This window comes from Haematobia irritans, chromosome 4, assembly GCF_050003625.1.
Source record: "Haematobia irritans isolate KBUSLIRL chromosome 4, ASM5000362v1, whole genome shotgun sequence".
Lineage (NCBI taxonomy): Eukaryota > Metazoa > Arthropoda > Insecta > Diptera > Muscidae > Haematobia > Haematobia irritans.
The window spans coordinates 210,858,789-210,880,624 of NC_134400.1; the positions used below are offsets into that span (position 1 = coordinate 210,858,789).

At 31.2% G+C, this 21,836-nt stretch overlaps 1 protein-coding gene across 6 annotated transcripts in view; it reads right to left on the reverse strand.

Moving 5' to 3' along the window:
• The window catches only part of Zasp66 (PDZ_signaling and DUF4749 domain-containing protein Zasp66), a 106,661-nt gene that overhangs the window by 36,974 nt on the left and 47,851 nt on the right, over window positions 1–21,836 (reverse strand). For all 6 annotated transcript variants that reach the window (XM_075303896.1, XM_075303894.1, XM_075303893.1 and 3 more), the window contains exons 2-4: window positions 10,403–10,551; window positions 10,245–10,340; window positions 9,989–10,187 (exon numbers count right to left, since the gene is read on the reverse strand). In XM_075303896.1, coding sequence (XP_075160011.1) covers window positions 9,989–10,187; window positions 10,245–10,340; window positions 10,403–10,551 — 444 coding nt within the window. The remainder of the gene's footprint in view (window positions 1–9,988; window positions 10,188–10,244; window positions 10,341–10,402; window positions 10,552–21,836) is intronic.

Genomic DNA, 21,836 nt, shown 5'->3' on the forward strand with positions numbered 1-21,836 from the left:
GGAAACTAAAGAAGACCAAAAAACTGCTAAGGACGAGCAGCAGTTCAAGGCAAACTGGCTTTCTGCGGCGAAGAAGGTGGACAAGGTGGCTGTACAAAATCTGATGGCAGGTGTCAAGCGTGGGGCGCGGCAATTCGGATTTGAAAAAGCGAAAACCTAACTGAATATTTTTCCTGAATTTTATACTAATTGAACTTGAAAAAGAAATTTAATTTGATTTTTTAAATAAACGATTTCACCGATTTACACGAGTTTTCCCTTGACCAAATTTTGACCGTATCACCCTTTAATTAGTCCAATAAATTGTTGTTTTTTTTATTTTTTTACTAACTCGAATATTGCATAAATTAATGTTTCTATTTTAAATTTCTAATTTAATTTTAAATTTAAATAATTTGTGAGTATTTTTTCTTGTAATTAGATAAACTAAACAGGAAGTTTCACATTTATTAAATAAAAAAAAATAAAAAAACCTTTGTCTTTACGGGAAGTAAGAGAATTCATGTTGTGATGTATTTTGGGATCATCCGTCCCATATTTCTATAATTGTGGGAACGAGTGACAGCAATGATGTTTGATATTTTTTTAGTGATCTTGTCTCTTGACTTTCATGTCGCCACCACACGCCTTTAAATTGCCGTCATCTTTTGAAAGCTGTTATGGGGTCTGGGTCTTATGTGCGTCATGTGGCTATATTTTCAAGCAAACAAAAAATTCTAGATGCGCACCTATTCAATTCTATATGTACTCTTAGATATATGTATGATCATACTATTCCTACACAATTTCTATACGATGCCTGTATGTATGTCAGTATGAATATTTCTAGCTAGTAATTACCATTGTTTATTTTTATAAAACCAAAAACAAAAACAATGACTGCTTGGAAATAAATAAAAACTAAATAAAATTAAAAGTGAATTTACATTTCATAAAAAATAAAAACTGAAATGTCCTTGACCATTTGTCTCCTCCGTTCTTATAGCAATTAACGTTTGCCTTTTGGCGTTTTAATTTTAACATAAAGTTCAATCAATAAAAGTTCATTGAATTTTTTTGAAAATGATATATTTAAATTTTTGTAGCGATCATTAAGAAAACATGACTCTAGAACATAGCTTATTTTTCTTTGTTAATAAAATCGAAATTTTCTCACTCACTCATCCATCCATAGACATAATATATTTATATTAATTTGTTTTTTTTTGTGCATATTTTGTTATTAATTTATATTATTGTATATGCTATTTTATAACGATTGCTTTCAAATATTATTTATATTTTAAATATGTTGTTGGTTTTGTAACATTAAATAATTTTTCATGATTTCTGAAAAACGACGTCCATTGATATTTGTTGAATTTTCATGTTAACATATAGTATGAGGGTTTCTGTTAGGTATGCAAATACATTTTGATGTTGTCAAAAGCGACTTTCAAGTTTAACAATAATCAATTTATGTACTTTGGAATTTCATTTTAAAAATGCCAGTTTTTAAAACTTAGCAAAAGTTAATAGTCGACTTTTCAACTTTTTAATGAACCCAAAAAAATTAAGTAAATAAGAGAAAACCTACACTAATAGAAAAAATTGCGTTCCACAATCGTGAACGGACGGTATCAAAATGAAACGGAAACGTTAAAACGTTTACGGTTTCATGAACGGCATTCGTTTTTTTTGGCCATGAAAAGTCTTAAAATAATCGTTAGACGTTGTTATGGCAACTCCGCTGGTGGTGCAATGTGCTAAGGCGACTGTTAACGCGTATGGTGCAGACAATACAGGTTCGAGGCACGGTAGCGGAAATCTTTTTTACCATTATTTTTCAAGGTTAAGGTTTCAACTTAAAAAAAAAAAAAAATATTCATATAATCTCATGTGTAGAAAATTTTATTTATGCATAGGTATGTATACAATATTTTTATAATATTAAATTGAGCCGACGGGCTTTTTGGGCAGCAAATAAATCAACTACTTCTTCAGTCGGCACATTTATTTGGCGATGAACCGACATTAATGCCAATCCATTGAGTCTACTCTCGCTAGTCGAATTTCTAAGATACGTCTTTAATCTCTTCATTGTTGAAAATGAAAGTTCGGATGAGTACGTAGTAACTGCAGGGATGGAAAATGCAGTACTATAGTACTTTTTTCAATACTTTTTCACCCCGGTCAGTACCGTAGTACCCCCGCGAATGATTTAGTACCTTTTGTGTAGACATTTTTGAGTCGATATCAGATTTATGGTACAATAGCTTTGACAAAATATTTTAATATTTTGAGAAAGTCTTTATCAACCTTATTTGCTAATAGTCTTTTACAAATATGGCAAAACAAACATGTTCATGTGGGAAGAAAATCTCGATTTTGTAAAAGACATAGTCAAAAACCGGATTTTATTGAACTTCAAGAATGTTTTAGTCGAAAAAAGAATGTGATTCTATATTATCGATTTTTTATTTCGGTAGAAAATGTTGTCAAAAGTTTATTTCTATATAGAATTTTTGCAAAATTTTATTTTTATAGAAAATTTTGTCAAAAATTTATTTCAATTGAAAATTTTGTACAAATTTTATTTCTATAGGAAATTTTTGCAAAATTTTATTTCTATAGAAAAAATTTTGCAACATTTTTTTTCTACAGATTTTTTTTGCAAAATTTTATTTCTATAGAAAATTTTTGCAAAATTTTATTTATATAGAAAATTTTGTCAAAATTTTATTTTCTTTAAAATTTAGTCTCTTGACAATAATTTTCCAATGAAATTTTTGTTGAAATTTAGTAAAAAGTACCTTTCCGCTCAAAAAATACCGTTTTTGTACTTTCTTAAAAATTGTATTTTCCATCCTTGAGTAACTGGCAAAGTGACCAAAATTTTTAAAAGAATATGCACGTTTGGAAATATCTCTTTATTGCACTCTCCAAGTGCTTCCATCTCTGAATTAGGCGGGTTCTTTTCGCAAGTTTTGCGCCATTTCATTTACACATGTGTGTTTGGCTGTTTCGTTGTTGTTGCTATGGCCAAACAAAGCGAGTCATGTTCACAAAAAGAACAACAAACACAAATAAAAAGCAGAAAGACATTTTCCAAAAATGAAATTTGTGGTGCGAGAACAAAAACAATGTGTTTTTTTCGACCGTCGTTTGACGGGCTTTCCAACTAATATTCTATGATTTGTGCAAGTTTTATAGGTAAGCGTTTTTTAAAATAAAACCTCCAGCTTTTCTTCAACATCTTCGATAAGATTTTTCTATGCTGCTAAAAATATATATTTATTTATATAAAAATATTTATTCATTGATCCCCCTCACCCTCCCTGAATACGGGCTTGTTTTGAATGACCGTAAACTGAAGTTGATCGATATAGTAGAGGCCTTAAAGATATCAAAGGAACCTGTTGGTCATATCGTCATCATCAATATATGGATATGCGGAAGCTCTGTGCAAAATGGGTGCCGCGCGAGCTCACATTTGACCAAAAACCACAACGTGTTGATGATTCTGAGCGGTGTTTGCAGCTGTTAACTCGTAATACACCCGAGTTTTTCCGTCGATATGTGACAATGGATGAAACATGGCTCCATCACTACACTCCTGAGTCCAATCGACAGTCGGCTGAGTGGATAGCGACCGGTGAACCGTCTCTGAAGCGTGGAAAGACTCAAAAGTCCGCTGGCAAAGTAATGGCTTCTGTTTTTCGGGATGCGCATGGAATAATTTTTATCGATTATCTTGAGAAGGGAAAAACCATCAACAGTGACTATTATATGGCGTTATTGGAGCGTTTGAAGGTCGAAATCGCGACAAAACGGCCCCATATGAAGAAGAAAAAAGTGTTGTTCCACCAAGACAACGCACCGTGCCACAAGTCATTGAGAACGATGGCAACGATGGATGCTCGCAGGGAAAAAATGTGGCTACAATGAAAAGGTGATCGCCGAAACTGAGGGCTATTTTGAGGCAAAACCGATGGAGTACTACCAAAATGGTGTCAAAAAATTGCAAGGTCGTTATAATCGTTGTATCGCTCTTGAAGGGAACTATGTTGAATAATAAAAACAAATTTTGAGAAAAAAATGTGTTTTTCTTTGTTAGACCGGGGACTTATCAGCCAACCTGTTATGGATGTCTGGAATCAACTGCTCAGAGTATGCATATGAAAGTTAATAATCCGTAGTACATCCTCCAGCCTTTAATACCCGAGATCTAATTTGATATGATTATATTTGAGCAGAAAAGTAAGATATGATTATATTTAATTACTATGGGACTAGATATGATCAGATCTCTGTATATCCTTGATAGTAGATATCATTCTATCTATCTATTCTATCTATTTTATATTTACATTGGACAGATTTGAGATCTAATCATATCTAATTAGATCAATTAATTTTTATAGGTATAAAAAAATTAGTGTGATGAATGCAGCGATATATGAGAAAAATGTTATTGGTATTCATACTAATATACATATTTTTACTGGTTTAATCCTTTCACTACCGAAATAAACCTAATGATAAACACTTTTATTTTTTTTTCGTTTTTTTACTTGTACTAACAGCATGTAAAGGGTGATTCTTTTGAGGTTAGGATTTTCATGCATTAGTATTTGACAGATCACGTGGGATTTCAGACATGGTGTCAAAGAGAAAGATGCTCAGTATGCTTTGACATTTCATCATGAATAGACTTACTAACGAGCCACAACGTCGAATTTTCAGTGAATGGGCCCTAGAAAAGTTGGCAGAAAATCCGCTTTTTTATCGACAAATTTTGTTCAGCGATGAGGCTCATTTCTGGTTGAATGGCTACGTAAATAAGCAAAATTGCCGCATTTGGAGTGAAGAGCAACCAGAAGCCGTTCAAGAACTGCCCATGCATCCCGAAAAATGCACTGTTTGGTATGGTTTGTACGCTGGTGGAATCATTGGACCGTATTTTTTCAAAGATGCTGTTGGACGCAACGTTACGGTGAATGGCGATCGCTATCGTTCGATGCTAACAAACTTTTTGTTGCCAAAAATGGAAGAACTGAACTTGGTTGACATGTGGTTTCAACAAGATGGCGCTACATGCCACACAGCTCGCGATTCTATGGCCATTTTGAGGGAAAACTTCGGAGAACAATTCATCTCAAGAAATGGACCGGTAAGTTGGCCACCAAGATCATGCGATTTGACGCCTTTAGACTATTTTTTGTGGGGCTACGTCAAGTCTAAAGTCTACAGAAATAAGCCAGCAACTATTCCAGCTTTGGAAGACAACATTTCCGAAGAAATTCGGGCTATTCCGGCCGAAATGCTCGAAAAAGTTGCCCAAAATTGGACTTTCCGAATGGACCACCTAAGACGCAGCCGCGGTCAACATTTAAATGAAATTATCTTCAAAAAGTAAATGTCATGGACCAATCTAACGTTTCAAATAAAGAACCGATGAGATTTTGCAAATTTTATGCGTTTTTTTAAAAAAAAAAGTTATCAAGCTCTTAACAAATCACCCTTTATATACTTTTTGGGGTCTAAGGCCAATATTTCGATGTCTTACAAATGGAGGGTATAAAAAGAAGGAATGAGAGATAATTTACGTCCGTACTCTATGAAAGTTAATTGTCAAGTAAATTTCTTGTAATTTTATAAGAGTGAATATTATTCAGCGTTTCGTGTGTATGCCGATTGTAATTTTATTTGGATTTCAATCAACATTTTATAATCCAATGAATATAATAGTATGTACATAGAAACTAATTATTTACGAACAACATTTTCAATTGTATGTTTTAATTGGAAACAAATTCTTATGCGATTAAAAAATTAATTTTAATTATTTTGCAGAAACGTTGAAATATTAATTTGAAATCACCGATTTCAACACTATTACTAATTACTTAGCAAGTTTTACTGTGAATTATGTTATAAGCAAGATTAATGTATGCAATAGCGATTAGAGACTTAGAGATTCTTTTCTACATCTTGAACGGTGAGAACAATCTCTATTTCAATTCTCTCCTCGCTTCTAGCTATGGAGTCATAATTTCTCATACTAGATAAATTCTCTTGTATTACGAAGGTAACGCAACTGTTGTTCCCTCAACCCCACATACAGCCCACCATAGCCCATTTATACTTTCTGTAAAGCAACCTCCGTTGCCACTCGAGCCAAAAATAATCTATCAAAATCTTTTATTTCTATTGCCACTGTTTTTATTGTCACTCAATCCAAAATAATCTACCAAAATATGAAGAAAATTTTACCAAAAAGCTACCAAAAGTTATTTTGCAAATTTCAATAAAATATAGAAAATATTTTCAATATTTTATTTCTATAGAAAATTTTGTCAAAATTTTGTTTGTATAGAAAATTTTGCCAATATTTTATTTCTATAGAAAAATTTGTCAACATTTTATTCTATAGACAACATTTTATTTGTATAGCAAATTTTGTCAACATTTTATTTCTATAGAAAATGTTGTCAAAATTTTATTTCTATAGAAAATTTTGTCGAAATTTTATTTCTATTGTAAATTTTGTCAAAATTTTATTTCAATAGAAAATTTTGTCAAAATTTTATTTCTATAGCAAATTTTTTCAAAATTTTATTTCTATTGAACATTTTGTCAAAATTTTATTTCTATAGAAAACTTAGCAAAATTATATTTCTATAGAAAATTTTGTCAAAATTTTATTTCTATAGAAAATTTTGCCAAATAGTAAAAAAATCTACCATTTATGGTAGAATTCTACCACTTGTGGCAAGCGTGAAAGCAATCCGATTATACGTTCATGTTATTGAAAAGATGCCTCAAGCATAGCTTAGACTCCCCCAGAAAAATTTAAGCCCCCCCAGAATTTAAAAACCTATTTACGATTTTACATTTTTATAAAAATTAAACAAGTATATACTCGTACAACGCACAAAGTTCCACTAAAGACTTTTATGCACAATCGAATTACTTGGGTTGTGGTAGAAGTCTGATATTTATGAAATAAAGCTGTGGTTGAACTTATGATTTAGTTGAATAAAAAATAGTAATTGATATTAAAACTATTTCATAGGTTAGGTTAGGTTATGTGGCAGCCCGATGTATCAGGCTCACTTAGACTATTCAGTCCATTGTGATACCACAGTGGTGAACTTCTCACTTATCACTGAGTGCTGCCCGATTCCATGTTAAGCTCAATGACAAGGGACCTCCTTTTTATAGCCGAGTCCGAACGGCGTTCCACATTGCAGTGAAACCACTTAGAGAAGCTTTGAAACCCTCAGAAATGTCACCAGCATTACTGAGGTGAGATAATCCACCGCTGAAAAACTTTTTGGTGTTCGGTCGTAGCAGGAATCGAACCCACGACCTTGTGTATGCAAGGCGGGCATGCTAACCATTGCACCACGGTGGCACGGTTTCATAAATTAATATCTTAATAATGCTGCAAAAAAGCGTCGCCAAAAAAAAGTGAAAATGTTCTTTTTGGGTCTGGAAGTGGTACAAAATTGGCGGAGAAGCGATGAATGTAATATGAACTTGTCATAGAACGAATGTCCACCGTTTCAACAGCCGTTGCAATGAATTTGCATCACTTCTTAAGGTGTTATCCGAATTCAGTGTTTTGAATGTGAATTAAAAATTTTGTGATATTTTCCCAAATAAATAATTTTTATACTTTTTATGATTTTTAATGCATTCTAACGCTTGTTTGAAACGTTTTTTCAAATATTATCGATTTTTCTATAATAGATTTTGCATTTTCGTGGCAAAATTTGAATAATTTGTACCATTTTGTTTATTCTTACTCTTTTTTTAACTATTTGAAAAAAGAAAACAAAAAGTTACGTATTAAAATATAAAAAAAATGAAGTAAAAAAACTTCCTGTGTAGTTAAAATAGTTAACTTCTTTGTGAAGACATTCTTGGAAGTGCTTTTAAACTTATGCCTTTAGATCAACTCCCAATTTTTTGCTGGGAAAAGTGTGGAACTACCCTACGGGAAATGGATCAATCACAGAACTGGTACAGGACTAGTCCCTGGTGTGTATGGACCAGTCCCAGTTCTGATCAAAACGTATGGAAAGGACCGTCCACTTTAACATGGGTTTGTCATTGACGGAGTAAACTTACATTTTAGGACGCTTCTTGGACTCATCCCAAAGGACACGTCCTGGGACAATTTAGCAGGAGCAACCCATAAACAGGTCCTCAGGAACCAGTCTCGGACAAACTCTTAGAAATCTCTTTCAATTTGGACTCCTACTCGAACCCGAAATGAAAAAAAAAACTTGAAATATGTCGAACAAAAGGTTATTCTGATAATTTTATTTCACTAAATATGAAAATTGCAACTAACTGGAGCACAGGTACCAGTTCTGTGATAGGTCCGTCAGTGTCAATTTGCACCAATTTCCCGTAGGGTACTTTTAGTTGCTTTATTATAAATTGATTGTCGAGTAATTTTGATGTCTATTTTTTTATTCAATTTTATGAAAAAAATATTAGTTGAACCTATAAGTTCATTCTATTAAGTTTTAGCTAGGGGGCTATAGCCCCCCCCTAGGAAAATTTTCTAGCTACGCTAATGGCCTCAAGTTCAATCCCGTGTTCCCACAGCTTGCTACAATGTAATAGGCATAACTAATAGTTGAGAGCCATATTTGAATATGGTCCTCCACGAAATTTTGCTGTCACACGAGAAAGCGAATTGATATTATAAAAGTAGCCAAAAATGATGACGAAAACATAAATATGTTCCAATTATCAAGCCAATGCCGATGATTTAAAAAATGGATACGTTTGTTTAGTAAAATGGCCCGGCATGATTTAGTAGTCATGGACTTGTACAAGTACGTATACGTTATATGCTTGTTAGGAGATAATACGTATACATCACATAGGACAATAAGGTTTCGATTAAAGTACTGCTCAAATGTTTCAGTTGTATAGGTTTTACATTGGGAGGATAAATAGTAAATTTATCCGAAGAAAATTTATTCAACAAATTCTTTACTTTTAGACTACATTTTTTATTAATTTATCCTCTTTTATTATTTTAAAGCCAAAGTTTCCAAACCATGAAATGATAAATTTCATCTCAAATTCAAATATACAAAATTATGAATAATTGCAGCTTAAATTAAAATTATTGACGTTTAGAAAATAAATATTTTGTTTTTTGCAAAACTGACGCTACCTTTCTTGTTTTATGAAGCTTGTATGGAGATGACTATGTACTATCCGGCAGCCACATTAACATGTTTTCATGGTAGCTTTTGTTCAGTTCTCTTTGCTATTTCATTAATGAAGAACTCATTCTTTAATATAACTTCCAAAAATCAGAACATTTCTCTTAACAAAAATTCAATTAATCGTTGAATTCGAATAATGTTTAGTTTGAGATTGCAATAGCATTGAGTACAAGCTCTCTCTATCCCTCTTATGGACTACGAATTGATTGCTGGGCAAATAATAAATATGAAATTTTTAAAGCATACCTTAAGGCATTTATAAAATTAAACGGATTCGTTTGTGGTTGGTGGTAAAAACCTAGTGGCAAGGGATATAAAATTCCTATATAAACATTTATATTTATGTATGAATGAATTGTGATAGATAGTATATATAGATTTTTTGCTGATGCTAAAAAAAATCTGATGGCATGAATGATATTTCAATAAAAATCTACTAAAATTTCAATATCAAAGTGGCCATGTTATGTAAAATCCAATCAACAGATGCTTTTATTTTAAATTAAAAAAAGTAACAACAACTACATCTACTGCTACAACAACTATAATGTATGATTATTTGCAATAAATAAATATTATATAAAGAAAAGCACTTTTGTTATTAGGGAAAGCCATGCGCGCATTTTTGCATTAGAAGATGAGTAATAGAAATTGTTTTTGAGGTGGATGGGTTTTGGTTGTGGTGGTGGTGGTGGTGGCAGTTGGTTTATTCTTCAAATTTGGTAGAAAGTAAGCATTTAGAGACTCACTTGATTCACAATGGTGGCCTGCTCTTCAGCAACATCTTGTTGATGATCCCGTGTTGGCATCGGTTGAAAAGTGCTAGATGGTGTAACATAACCACCTGATTGATTCAAGTTTGGAAATACTGTTTGAGGCAGCGTAGTCAATGGTTCTTCCAAAGCATGCTCATATTGGCCAGGACCAGGTAGGAAAGGTGAAGGTGCTCTAAAGGCGATTAAAAATGTGAAAAAATCGAACAATTACATTTATATGGTTACCAACCTATGAGGCAAATTTGAATCTGGACTTGTGGAAAGTAAAGATGAATTTGGTCGTGAATCTGTATTTAATCCTTGGGTATAAGCTATTTTACTATCTCTGTAAATGAAAAAGGGCATATTTAGTTTGATTTATATGACTTTTTTAATATGTTTGTCTACCTGTGTACAACTAAATTGATTTCATTACCAGCTGTACGAAATAATGTTTGGGCATCGGCATGGCTAACATCTCTAGCATCATATTCTCCAATTTTGCATATAATATCACCTCGAAGAACTTCACCAAAAGCTGGACTTCCAACTTGTACCTAGAAAAATTGTAAAAAATAGACAAAAGTATTTTAATAATTGGCATATGGGAAAAATAACAATAAATATAAAAAATTTTAATGTTAATTTATACAGAATATTTTTATATAAATTATTGTGCTGAATTCAAGAAAAAACGGCTCCACTTGCCAGAGAAAAAATGTGCTGTTTCGCAATAATAACTCACACCTCCTAACTCACCACGGTTAAATTGAGCCATCCGACAAGCGAACATTTGTGTTTTGTTATGGGAAGCCCCAAATCCGGGACGGAATACCGTGACACTAGCATAGTTGGCACTCGTGTCAATAATACTCTACAAAATTTTACTAAAATTCTAGTAAAATTAAAAAAATATATATATTTGTTTCTATAGAATAAAAATGTCAACATTTTATTTGTCAAAATTTTTATTTCTATAGAAAATTTTGTCAAAATTTCATTTCTATAGAAAATTTTATTATAATTGCATTACTATAGAAATTTTGTCAAAATTTTATTTCTATAGCAAGTTTTGTCAAAGTTTTATTTCTATAGAAAATTTTGTCACCATTTTATTTCTATAGAAATTTTGTCAATATTTTATTTCTTGTAGTTGTTGTATGGTTGACCTTTTAGTATAATTATTTGTAGAGTTTGTAAGGCTTGAGGTCATGTTGTAATAAAACAAAATAAAATCTTAGTTTTTTATAGTATTTTATTTTAATTTCTTTCCAATATTTCGAACACCATCGTTGTCCGTCCTCAGGGAAATTAACTTTTACAAAAGAAAATAAACACAAATTAACCAAACAGAAAGACAAATATTTAAAAATTATGTTACAAAAATTTTTATGTTTGTAAATGTCCTAGTAAAAATTTTTGTAACATAATTTTTAAATATTTGTCTTTCTGTTTGGTTAATATGTGTCTATTTTCTTTTGTTAAAGTTAATTTCCCTGAGGACGGACAACGATGGTGTTCGAAATATTGGAAAGAAATTAAAATAAAACACTATAACAACTAAGATTTTATTTTGTTTTATTACAACATGACCTCAAGCCTTACAAACTTTACAAATAAATATTTTATTTCTATAGAAAATTATGTCAAAATTTCATTTCTATAGAAAATTTTGTTATAATTGCATTACTATAGAAATTTTGTCAAAATTTTATGTCTGTAGCAAATTTTGTCAACATTTTATTTCTATAGCAAATTTTGTCAAAATTTTATTTCTATAGAAAATTATGTCAAAATTTCATTTCTATCGAAAATTTTGTTATAATTGCATTACTATAGAAATTTAGTCAAAATTTTATTTCTATAGCAACTTTTGTCAAAATTTTATTTCTATAGCAAATTTTGTCAAAATTTTATTTCTATAGAAAATTTTCCCAAAATTTTATTTCTATAGAAAATTTTACCAAAATTTTATTTCTATAGCAAATTTTGTCAACATTTTTTTCTATAGCAAATTTTGTCAAAATTTTATTTCTATAGCAAATTTTGTCAACATTTTATTTCTATAGAAAAATTTGCCAAAATTTTATTTCTATAGCAAATTTTGTCAAAATTTTATTTCTATACAAAATTTTCCCAAAATTTTATTTCTATAGCAAATTTTGTCAAAATTTTATTTCTCTAGCAAATTTTGTCAAAATTTTATTTCTATAGCAAATATGGTCAACATTTTATTTCTATAGCAAATTTTGCCAACATTTTATTTCTATAGCTAATTTTTTCAAAATTTTATTTCTATAGCAAATTTTGTCAACATTTTATTTCTATAGCAAATTTTATAAAAAATTGATTTCTATAGAAAATTTATAAAAATTTGATTTCTATAGAAAATATTGTCAAAATTTTTTTTTGTATAGAAAATGTTGTCAACATTTTATTTCTATGAAGAATTTTTTCAAACTTTTGTTTGTATAGACAATTTTTGCCAAATTGTATTTCTATAGAAATTTTGTCAATATTTTATTTCTATAGAAAATTTTGTCAAAATTTCATTTCTATAGAACATTTTGTTATAATTGCATTACTATAGCAAATTTTGTCAAAATTTTATTTCTATAGCAAATTTTATCAACATTTTATTTCTATAGAAAATTTTGTCAAAATTTTATTTCTACAGAAAATTTTGTCAAAATTTCTATAGAAAAATTTGCCAAAATTTCATTTCTATAGAAAATTTTGTTATAATTGCATTACTATAGAAATGTTCTCAAAATTTTATTACTATAGCAAATTTTGTCAACATTTTATTTCTATAGAAAATTTTGTCAAAATTTTATTTCTATAGAAAATTTTGTCAAAATTTTATTTCTATAGAAAATTTTACCAAAATTTTATTTCTATAGCAAAATTTGTCAAAATTTTATTTCTATAGCAAGTTTTGTCAACATTTTATTTCTACAGAAAATTTTGTCAAAATTTTATTTCTATAGAATATTTTGTCAACATTTTATTTCTATTGAAAATTTTGTTATAATTGTAAAGGGTGATTCTTTTGAGGTTAGGATTTTCATGCATTAGTATTTGACAGATCACGTGGGATTTCAGACATGGTGTCAAAGAGAAAGACGCTCAGTATGCTTTGACATTTCATCATGAATAGACTTACTAACGAGCAACGCTTGCAAATCATTGAATTTTATTACCAAATCAGTGGCAGAAAATCCGCTTTTTTATCGACAAATTTTGTTCAGCGATGAGGCTCATTTCTGGTTGAATGGCTACGTAAATAAGCAAAATTGCCGCATTTGGAGTGAAGAGCAACCAGAAGCCGTTCAAGAACTGCCCATGCATCCCGAAAAATGCACTGTTTGGTGTGGTTTGTACGCTGGTGGAATCATTGGACCGTATTTTTTCAAAGATGCTGTTGGACGCAACGTTACGGTGAATGGCGATCGCTATCGTTCGATGCTAACAAACTTTTTGTTGCCAAAAATGGAAGAACTGAACTTGGTTGACATGTGGTTTCAACAAGATGGCGCTACATGCCACACAGCTCGCGATTCTATGGCCATTTTGAGGGAAAACTTCGGAGAACAATTCATCTCAAGAAATGGACCGGTAAGTTGGCCACCAAGATCATGCGATTTGACGCCTTTAGACTATTTTTTGTGGGGCTACGTCAAGTCTAAAGTCTACAGAAATAAGCCAGCAACTATTCCAGCTTTGGAAGACAACATTTCCGAAGAAATTCGGGCTATTCCGGCCGAAATGCTCGAAAAAGTTGCCCAAAATTGGACTTTCCGAATGGACCACCTAAGACGCAGCCGCGGTCAACATTTAAATGAAATTATCTTCAAAAAGTAAATGTCATGGACCAATCTAACGTTTCAAGTAAAGAACCGATGAGATTTTTTATGCGTTTTTTTTTAAAAAAAAAGTTATCAAGCTCTTAACAAATCACCCTTTATTACTATAGAAATTTTGTCAAAATTTTATTTCTCTAGCAAATTTTGTGAAAATTTAATTTCTATAGAAAATTTTCCCAAAATGTTATTTCTATAGCAAATTTTCCCCAAATTCTATTTTTATAGCAAATTTTGTCAAAATTTTATTTCTATAGCAAATTTTTTTAACATTTTATTTCTATAGCAAATTTTGTCAAAATTTTATTTCTATAGCAAATTTTGTCAAAATTTTATTTCTATAGCAAATTTTGTGAACATTTTATTTCTATAGAAAATTTTGCAAACATTTTATTTCTATAGCAAATGTTGGCAACATTTTATTTCTATAGGAAATTTTCCCAAAATTTTATTTCTATAGCAAATTTTGGCAAAATTTTATTTCTATAGCAAATTTTGTCAACATTTTATTTCTATAGAAAATTTTGCCAAAATTTTATTTCTATAGCAAATGTTGTCAACATTTTATTTGTATAGCATATTTTGTTAACATTTTATTTCTATAGCAAATTTTGTCAAAATTTTATTTCTATAGCAAATTTTGTCAAAATTTTATTTCTATAGCAAATTTTGTCAACATTTTATTTCTATATAAAATTTTGCCAAAATTTTATTTCTATAGCAAATTTTGTCAAAATGTTATTACTATAGCAAATGTTGTCAACATTTTATTTCTATAGCAAATTTTGTCAAAATTTTATTTCTATAGAAAATTTTCCCAAATTTTTATTTCTATAGCAAATTTTTTCAAAATTTTATGCCTGTAGCAAATTTTGTCAACATTTTATTTCTTTATAAAATTTTGCCAAAATTTTATTTCTATAGCAAATTTTGTCAAAATTTTATTTCTATAGCAAATTTTGTCAAAATTTTATTTCTATAGAAAATTTTGTAAAAAAATTCTACCAATTGTGGAATCATGGACGCTAACATTTAAGAATCGATGGGTTTAAGAATTTGCCGCTAAGAAATTTGAATAGTTTTGTAATGTGGCCAGTCGTTACGGATATCTGTCTCCAGTCTTGCCATAATTTTTTTTTTTGTCATGAATGACGACGACATTTTTGGCTTCGGAACTTGTATGGAGAATTTCCCGAGATTTGGATTTTTGGAAATATTTTTAGTACTACTTCAAGTCAGTTTCTTTAAGAAAGGAATAACATATTGATATATAACCAAAATTGTTCCTTGTTTGAGATGATCATTTTCCTTCTCGGCATGTATTGACATTAAACTTTACCAATAATGCACCCTCAAAAAAAATCGCTTCTTTAACATATGTTCCAAACATATTTTGCAGGAAGCACATATATTAATGGATTCTGCCGAAATATTAATATGTTTGTTTTTTGTGAACATATTATATGTTTGGAAGCATTTTGAGCCCAAAAATATTATATGCTTGGAAGAATTTTCCCCAAAGAAGATTGTGATCATTCCCTCACATAATTTTCACTTCCACGAAATTTTTAGTTCTTGGCACCTTTTTCTGTAATACAAATAATGTTGAAGAAATTATTCAATTTTATAATTTTTTTTTTTAATTTTACCTTTCGCCTGGGCGGAGAATCGAACCGAGGCCCATACAGTTTGTAAGCCAACACACTATCCACTGGGCTACGTAGTAGTTATAGTCACCAGTAGACAATTATCGTTACAAGTTACATTTATATAGCATACTTTGCAGCGCCCACGAGCCCATGCAAACATAACATTATTTAAAAGAAACATACATTTGTTGGTCACGTGGAGCAGTGGTTAGCATGTCTGCCTTGCATGCAAAGGGTCGTGGGTTCAATTCCTGCTCCGACCGAACCATTTTTTTGCAATTTAGACATTTATATTATATTAAATTTTTATAATGAAACTTCGAAATGTGGGTTATTAAAAATTTACAGTCCCCACATACATAAAATTCTCCTCTCAAGGCGAAAACACATACTGTTTTTTTTTTTCAAATCTCTATGCTCTTGGTTCCGAATGTCTATTCTCTTTACTCCGAATACTCATTCTAATATTCAAATTAAATAATATTTAGACTTAAGCATATAAAATATTTGGCCTTATCATAAAGCAGTTTTACGAAACAACATACAACCGTTTCACAGAAATTGTAAACATATATATGTTTGCTCGAAATTTGTAAATTTATATATGTTTACATTCACACATATTATTTTTATGAAACATTCATACCCCAAACATAATATATTTTAACATATTAACATATGTGTCCCAAACATTTAGTGTTAGTTTAGGAACATTACATGTTGGCATTTAAATATATTGTGTTTAAAAATTGTGCCCGAAACACATTTTGTTTATATCGGAACATATGAAAAACATATTTTTCTAACAGTGTGTTTAACGAAAATTGTGTGCTGTCTAAAAGAAGCCCTAAAATTTTAATTCTAATTATCAATATTCTTGTATGTATAAACAAATATGTATTTGTATTTTATTGTTCGCGATTCACTTGTCAAATTGACATTAATTTGTATTTTGTGTTTTGTCTTTGTTGCTCGAATTATTAGTTTATTTGTTTTTCATATATAGCCTTGGCTATTTTCATTTCGTTTTTGTTTGCGTCTAAAAAATGTACTCACATCACACGAAAATGGGTTGATAATTTAGTATTCCATTTTCTTATAAAAAAAATCATCAACATAACATTTTTTTAGAATATATTTTTTTATGAAAAAAACCATTAGTAAAATTATAATTTTGAAATCACATAAAGTAGCGAAAGATTTGTATATGACCAAAGTTTGGTTTTGTCTTAAAATTTGAAATTATTGGAGATAACATATATATAAAAAAATATTCCAAAGGGGGTATGTACCCATGTGCGGTTAGCATATCCGTCATGCATACAAAACGTCATGGGTTCAATTCCAGTCCCGAACGAACCCGGTGGACTATCTTCTCTCAGTAAGTGTGTAAATATAACCCTAGCGATAGACGGTAGACGCAACATGTTTGCCGATACGCTTATTGTACCCCGGGATTGAACCCCTGGCGCTTTGTATAAGTTAACACCAGCCATATGCACATCAGACACACGATATAGCAACAACAACATCAACAGACAACATCAACAGACAACAGGTAAAGTGGGACAATGCTGAGTGGACAGTTCCCACAGATTGGGCAATGCGAGGAAATGACCGCTACACGCGCGGATATACGATATCCAACTCAGCACAATGTGTAGCTATAAGATTAGGTAATTTTAAGTATGTAGAGTTAGTTAGTTTCCAACTGGCAATTAATAAAGAAGGTTGTTTCAAACTTTAAGTTTGGATCAACAAAAAAATATTTTTTTAAAATTTTTAAAATAAACTAATTTAATTGGCGCCCGAGCGGGTAGGGACCGGTAGGTTCGCGGAAAAAGTCCTTCGAAAAATAAGGACTCGACGAAGTTATAAATCTTCTAAGTGACGTTTCCCAATGGGCCTCCTATAGCCCCATGTAAGTGGACAAAAAAAGGAAATAACGGTCGTCCGTGAAAAAAAAATACCTACTGCCCTGCAAACCCGAAAAAAAAACACAAAAAAAAAAAAAAAAAATTTTATGTGAAGAAAGAGGCCCCCTAGTAACTTCATTGTAAACGGGACGGTTGTTATAATACGCCAGCCGCTTCACGGTAGACTAAGTGTTAAATATAAAACTAAAAAAATTAATTAAGTGAGAACAGGAAAATACAAATAAAGTTAAGTGAAAAATAAATAAAAAAAATATAATAATTGTAAAGAACCAAATTCTAATATTTAAATTGAGCTAAGAACAAAAAGTGTAAAATTAACTAAGAAAAAATACCAAGAAATCAAACATAAGCGTTTAAGTGAAAAAAATATATATATCAAAATCTTTAACAGTCAAGAACATAAATATTGAAATTGTGAAAATTAATTAAGAAATAGTGAAAATAATTAACAATCAAACTTAAAAAACTAAAGAAAATAAAATAATAAACAACAAGACAACAGTAATAAAATCCTTAAAGGTCAACAGCAGCAGCACGAAGCAACAAAATCTGGATCAAACAACAGCAGCAGCAGGAAGCAGCAAACACTGGAACATGATTTTTTTATTGTTAATATTGACGATATGTAGAGCCGAAGTCGAGATTCTAGACTATACGTCGACACACCTAATACTGATCAATAACGGACAAACTAAAATACGAGACGGAACATTTCGAATAATCCACACAATAGACCTTGACTCCTATGACAGTTTCTTACACCAAACCCAAACCTATGTTGAGAAAAGTATCCCGAAATCCAATCCTTTTTATCCTGTTTTAACTCAAGAAATATCCCAAACCTTTGACCTAATTCAAAATATTATACCCTTACCCAGTAGTAAAAATAATTATAATAATAGTAATAGCATAAGAAAAAAAAGATCAATAAATTTAATCGGAACAGCGTGGAAATATATAGCTGGTACCCCAGATTTTGATGATTTTGAAGATCTAAAATTTAATATAAATGATTTGAACGAAAATAATAATAGGCAAATAATAATAAATCAAAATGTTATCGAGAGACTAAACAATGTAAGCGAAGTAATTAATAGAATGTCGAATGCCATAGGCAAGGACAAATATTTAATAAATGAAATAACGATAAATTTACAGAATCGCGTAAGAATGATAAAAGAAGAATTAGTTAATATTAATTACGCCATACAATGGGCAAAAAGTGGAATAATAAACTCATTAATCTTGAATAAAATTGAAATTAAATTAGCTATGGAAAAACTAAAGGAAGAAAATATGCCATTCAGAACAGTAGAAGAGGCGGTGGAATACGCCGAAGTGAAAATTATGTATAACAACTCAACTATTTTGTATCTTATTAAAATTCCCTTAACAAATAAAAAAATATATGAAAACTTTATAATACGACCAGTTAAGAAAAATAATAAAATTATAAAATTACCCTTCAAAGAAATAATTAAAAACAATAATGAAATGTACGGAATAAAAAATAAATGTTTAGATTATAATGTAGTTAAAATATGTAACACTATTGACATAATTGATATAAGCAACGATCCCTGCATCCCTCGCATCATCAATAGTCAAAAATCCTCATGCACCTACACCAATAGTCAACACATCCCACAAATAGAAAATTTAAACCAAGGAGTAATTTTATTAAACGATTACAATGATTCTATTCTAATAAATGAAGCGAAACGCAATCTGGCTGGCACGTTCTTAATCAAATTCATGAATTCTACAATCACCGCACAAGGGAAAATGTTCCGTAATCTAGAAGCCCCAAAAGTAAAAATCATTTCTGCTATGCTTCAACCCACACCTGAAGAAGAAAACCTTGAAAACCTGCTAACAATAGAAAGCTTGAATGAGCTCCACCTAAACAACACACATGAATTACAGACGATTAAGCTCGGAACAGTTATAAATGGATCTTCAACTATTATATTGATACTCCTGGCTTCTATCATTGGATTCATCATCCTAAGGGCATCCAAGACCTCACCCAATATGAACAGGACCATTGCGAACAAACAAGAAATTCAATTCCCCAATGCACCCACAGTCATCTTAGCCAATAGAACTCCATCCAATTTACGATTGAATGATATCCCATATTTTTGAAGAAAAAACAGACAATTGAGGGCAATTGTATTTAAGAGGGGAGGAGTTAACACCAGCCATATGCACATCAGACACACGATATAGCAACAACAACATCAACAGACAACATCAACAGACAACAGGTAAAGTGGGACAATGCTGAGTGGACAGTTCCCACAGATTGGGCAATGCGAGGAAATGACCGCTACACGCGCGGATATACGATATCCAACTCAGCACAATGTGTAGCTATAAGATTAGGTAATTTTAAGTATGTAGAGTTAGTTAGTTTCCAACTGGCAATTAATAAAGAAGGTTGTTTCAAACTTTAAGTTTGGATCAACAAAAAAATATTTTTTTAAAATTTTTAAAATAAACTAATTTAATTTATACAAGGCGGGCATGCTAATCACACATGAGTAAATACACTCTTTGTAATATTGTACATATACATATATTTTAACCAATGCCAAATTTGGAAGATATATACAACATATATGTATATACAGTGGCGTACAGAAATGAGTACTTCATTAATTTGTTTCATTTCTAAACAAATAAAATAAGCAAGAAACTCAAAATAATTTTATTTTTCCTTTATTCCTTCTTCAATTCTAAATAAAACAAAAAACTCGCATGTACTCAATTTTGCATTTTTCTATACCGGTGTCAGTTGGAACATTTTATAGTGCTTTATTTTTTAATACCATATTTATACGTTTTGGCATACTTCCAACCAATTCCTTTATAATTTCATCTGGTATATTCTCCCACTCAAACTGTACTCGTTCCCACAGGGCTTCTAATTTTGATGGAGTTGATTTGTACAATCCCAGCCGTCTTCCCACGATTGACCATAAATTCTCAATCGGGTTGAGGTCGGGGCTTTCGCTGGCCAATTCATAACATGAAATTTTTTACTCACTAAGTCATGTTTTCACTATTTTTGCACTATACTTCGGATCACCATCCTCTTGAACTACAACTTCATCATCAGGATAGGCACTCTTGTCAACAAACTCGGGAAGATGAGTCTGCAAAATGGCGAGGTAGTCTTCCTTCTTCATTATACCATCAATTTTCTGCAATGGCCCATTGTGCCACTAAGTGAAGAAGCCCCAAACCACACACAGAGAATTAATATGATCACCTCAAACATGTTTCAAGAGCAAAATGTTATTTTTGTATGGTGACCATGTAATATGTTTGTCACTAAAATTTTTTTTCTCGTCAAATATAATCTGCTTGCCGAAATCAGATACATTATTTCCGAGAAAATAACATGGTTGTGAAATCCATGTTCACCACCCAAAAATAATATTTTGCTCTTAAAACATGTTTGAGGTGATCATATTCCTTCTCTGGGTGCATGAAGCTTCCACCACCATGCATCACAGTTTGCTTAACATGGTGGCGTTGAATGGTATCACCAGGATGACGCAAACAATAGGGCTGTTTTCTTTTAGCACTGGATACACTAAACCGTGAAGGACTAAAAGAAAACAGAGTACTCGTTTATCCAGGACATCTCCAAAAATATGCAACACTGTCATCAGCTGTTTAAAAACAATCACAGAAAAGAAGTGAAATCTATCATTTTTAATGTATGAAATGCTCAAATTAGTAATAAATATTTACTGCTGCGATTATTTATGACACTATACCACTTTGAATTTCTTGTTTTTCGATAAATTAGTCACAATAAAGTACTATTGTGAATCGAAGAAGCGTCACTTTATAAAAATACAATCTGGCAACATCGGTGCGACTTGCACTGATGAGATGTTCTGGATAGAACACCAGTGCAACGGTGTTCTGGATAGCTCATACAAATGTTACATCCAGTCCTAAAAGAAAACAGCCCTAATATTGTTTACCGTCCAATTGGAAACGGTTAAATTTTGATTCATCTGACCAGATAACATGTTTCCAGTCATCTGTCATCCAATTTTTATGCTCTCTTGCATTCATTCATTCGCGCTTTTTGATTCTTTTCGGACAATGCAAGTTAATTTTTTTTACAGCTGAAACATAACCAATGTTGTGGAGCGCTCGTCTTGCTGTCCTTTCACTAACTTGCTTATTTTTGGCAACAGTAGTATTTTTCGGCTTTACGGACTTGTTCTGCCATCATAAGGCGAGCGTCCGCTTGGGTCAACAGTTTTCGGCGGCCTCTGGTTTGCTCTTCTTGGGAGTAGAATTTCGTCTTTTTTGAACGCGAATGACCACAGACGGACTTATATTTAGTTTCTTGGCTATTTTCCGT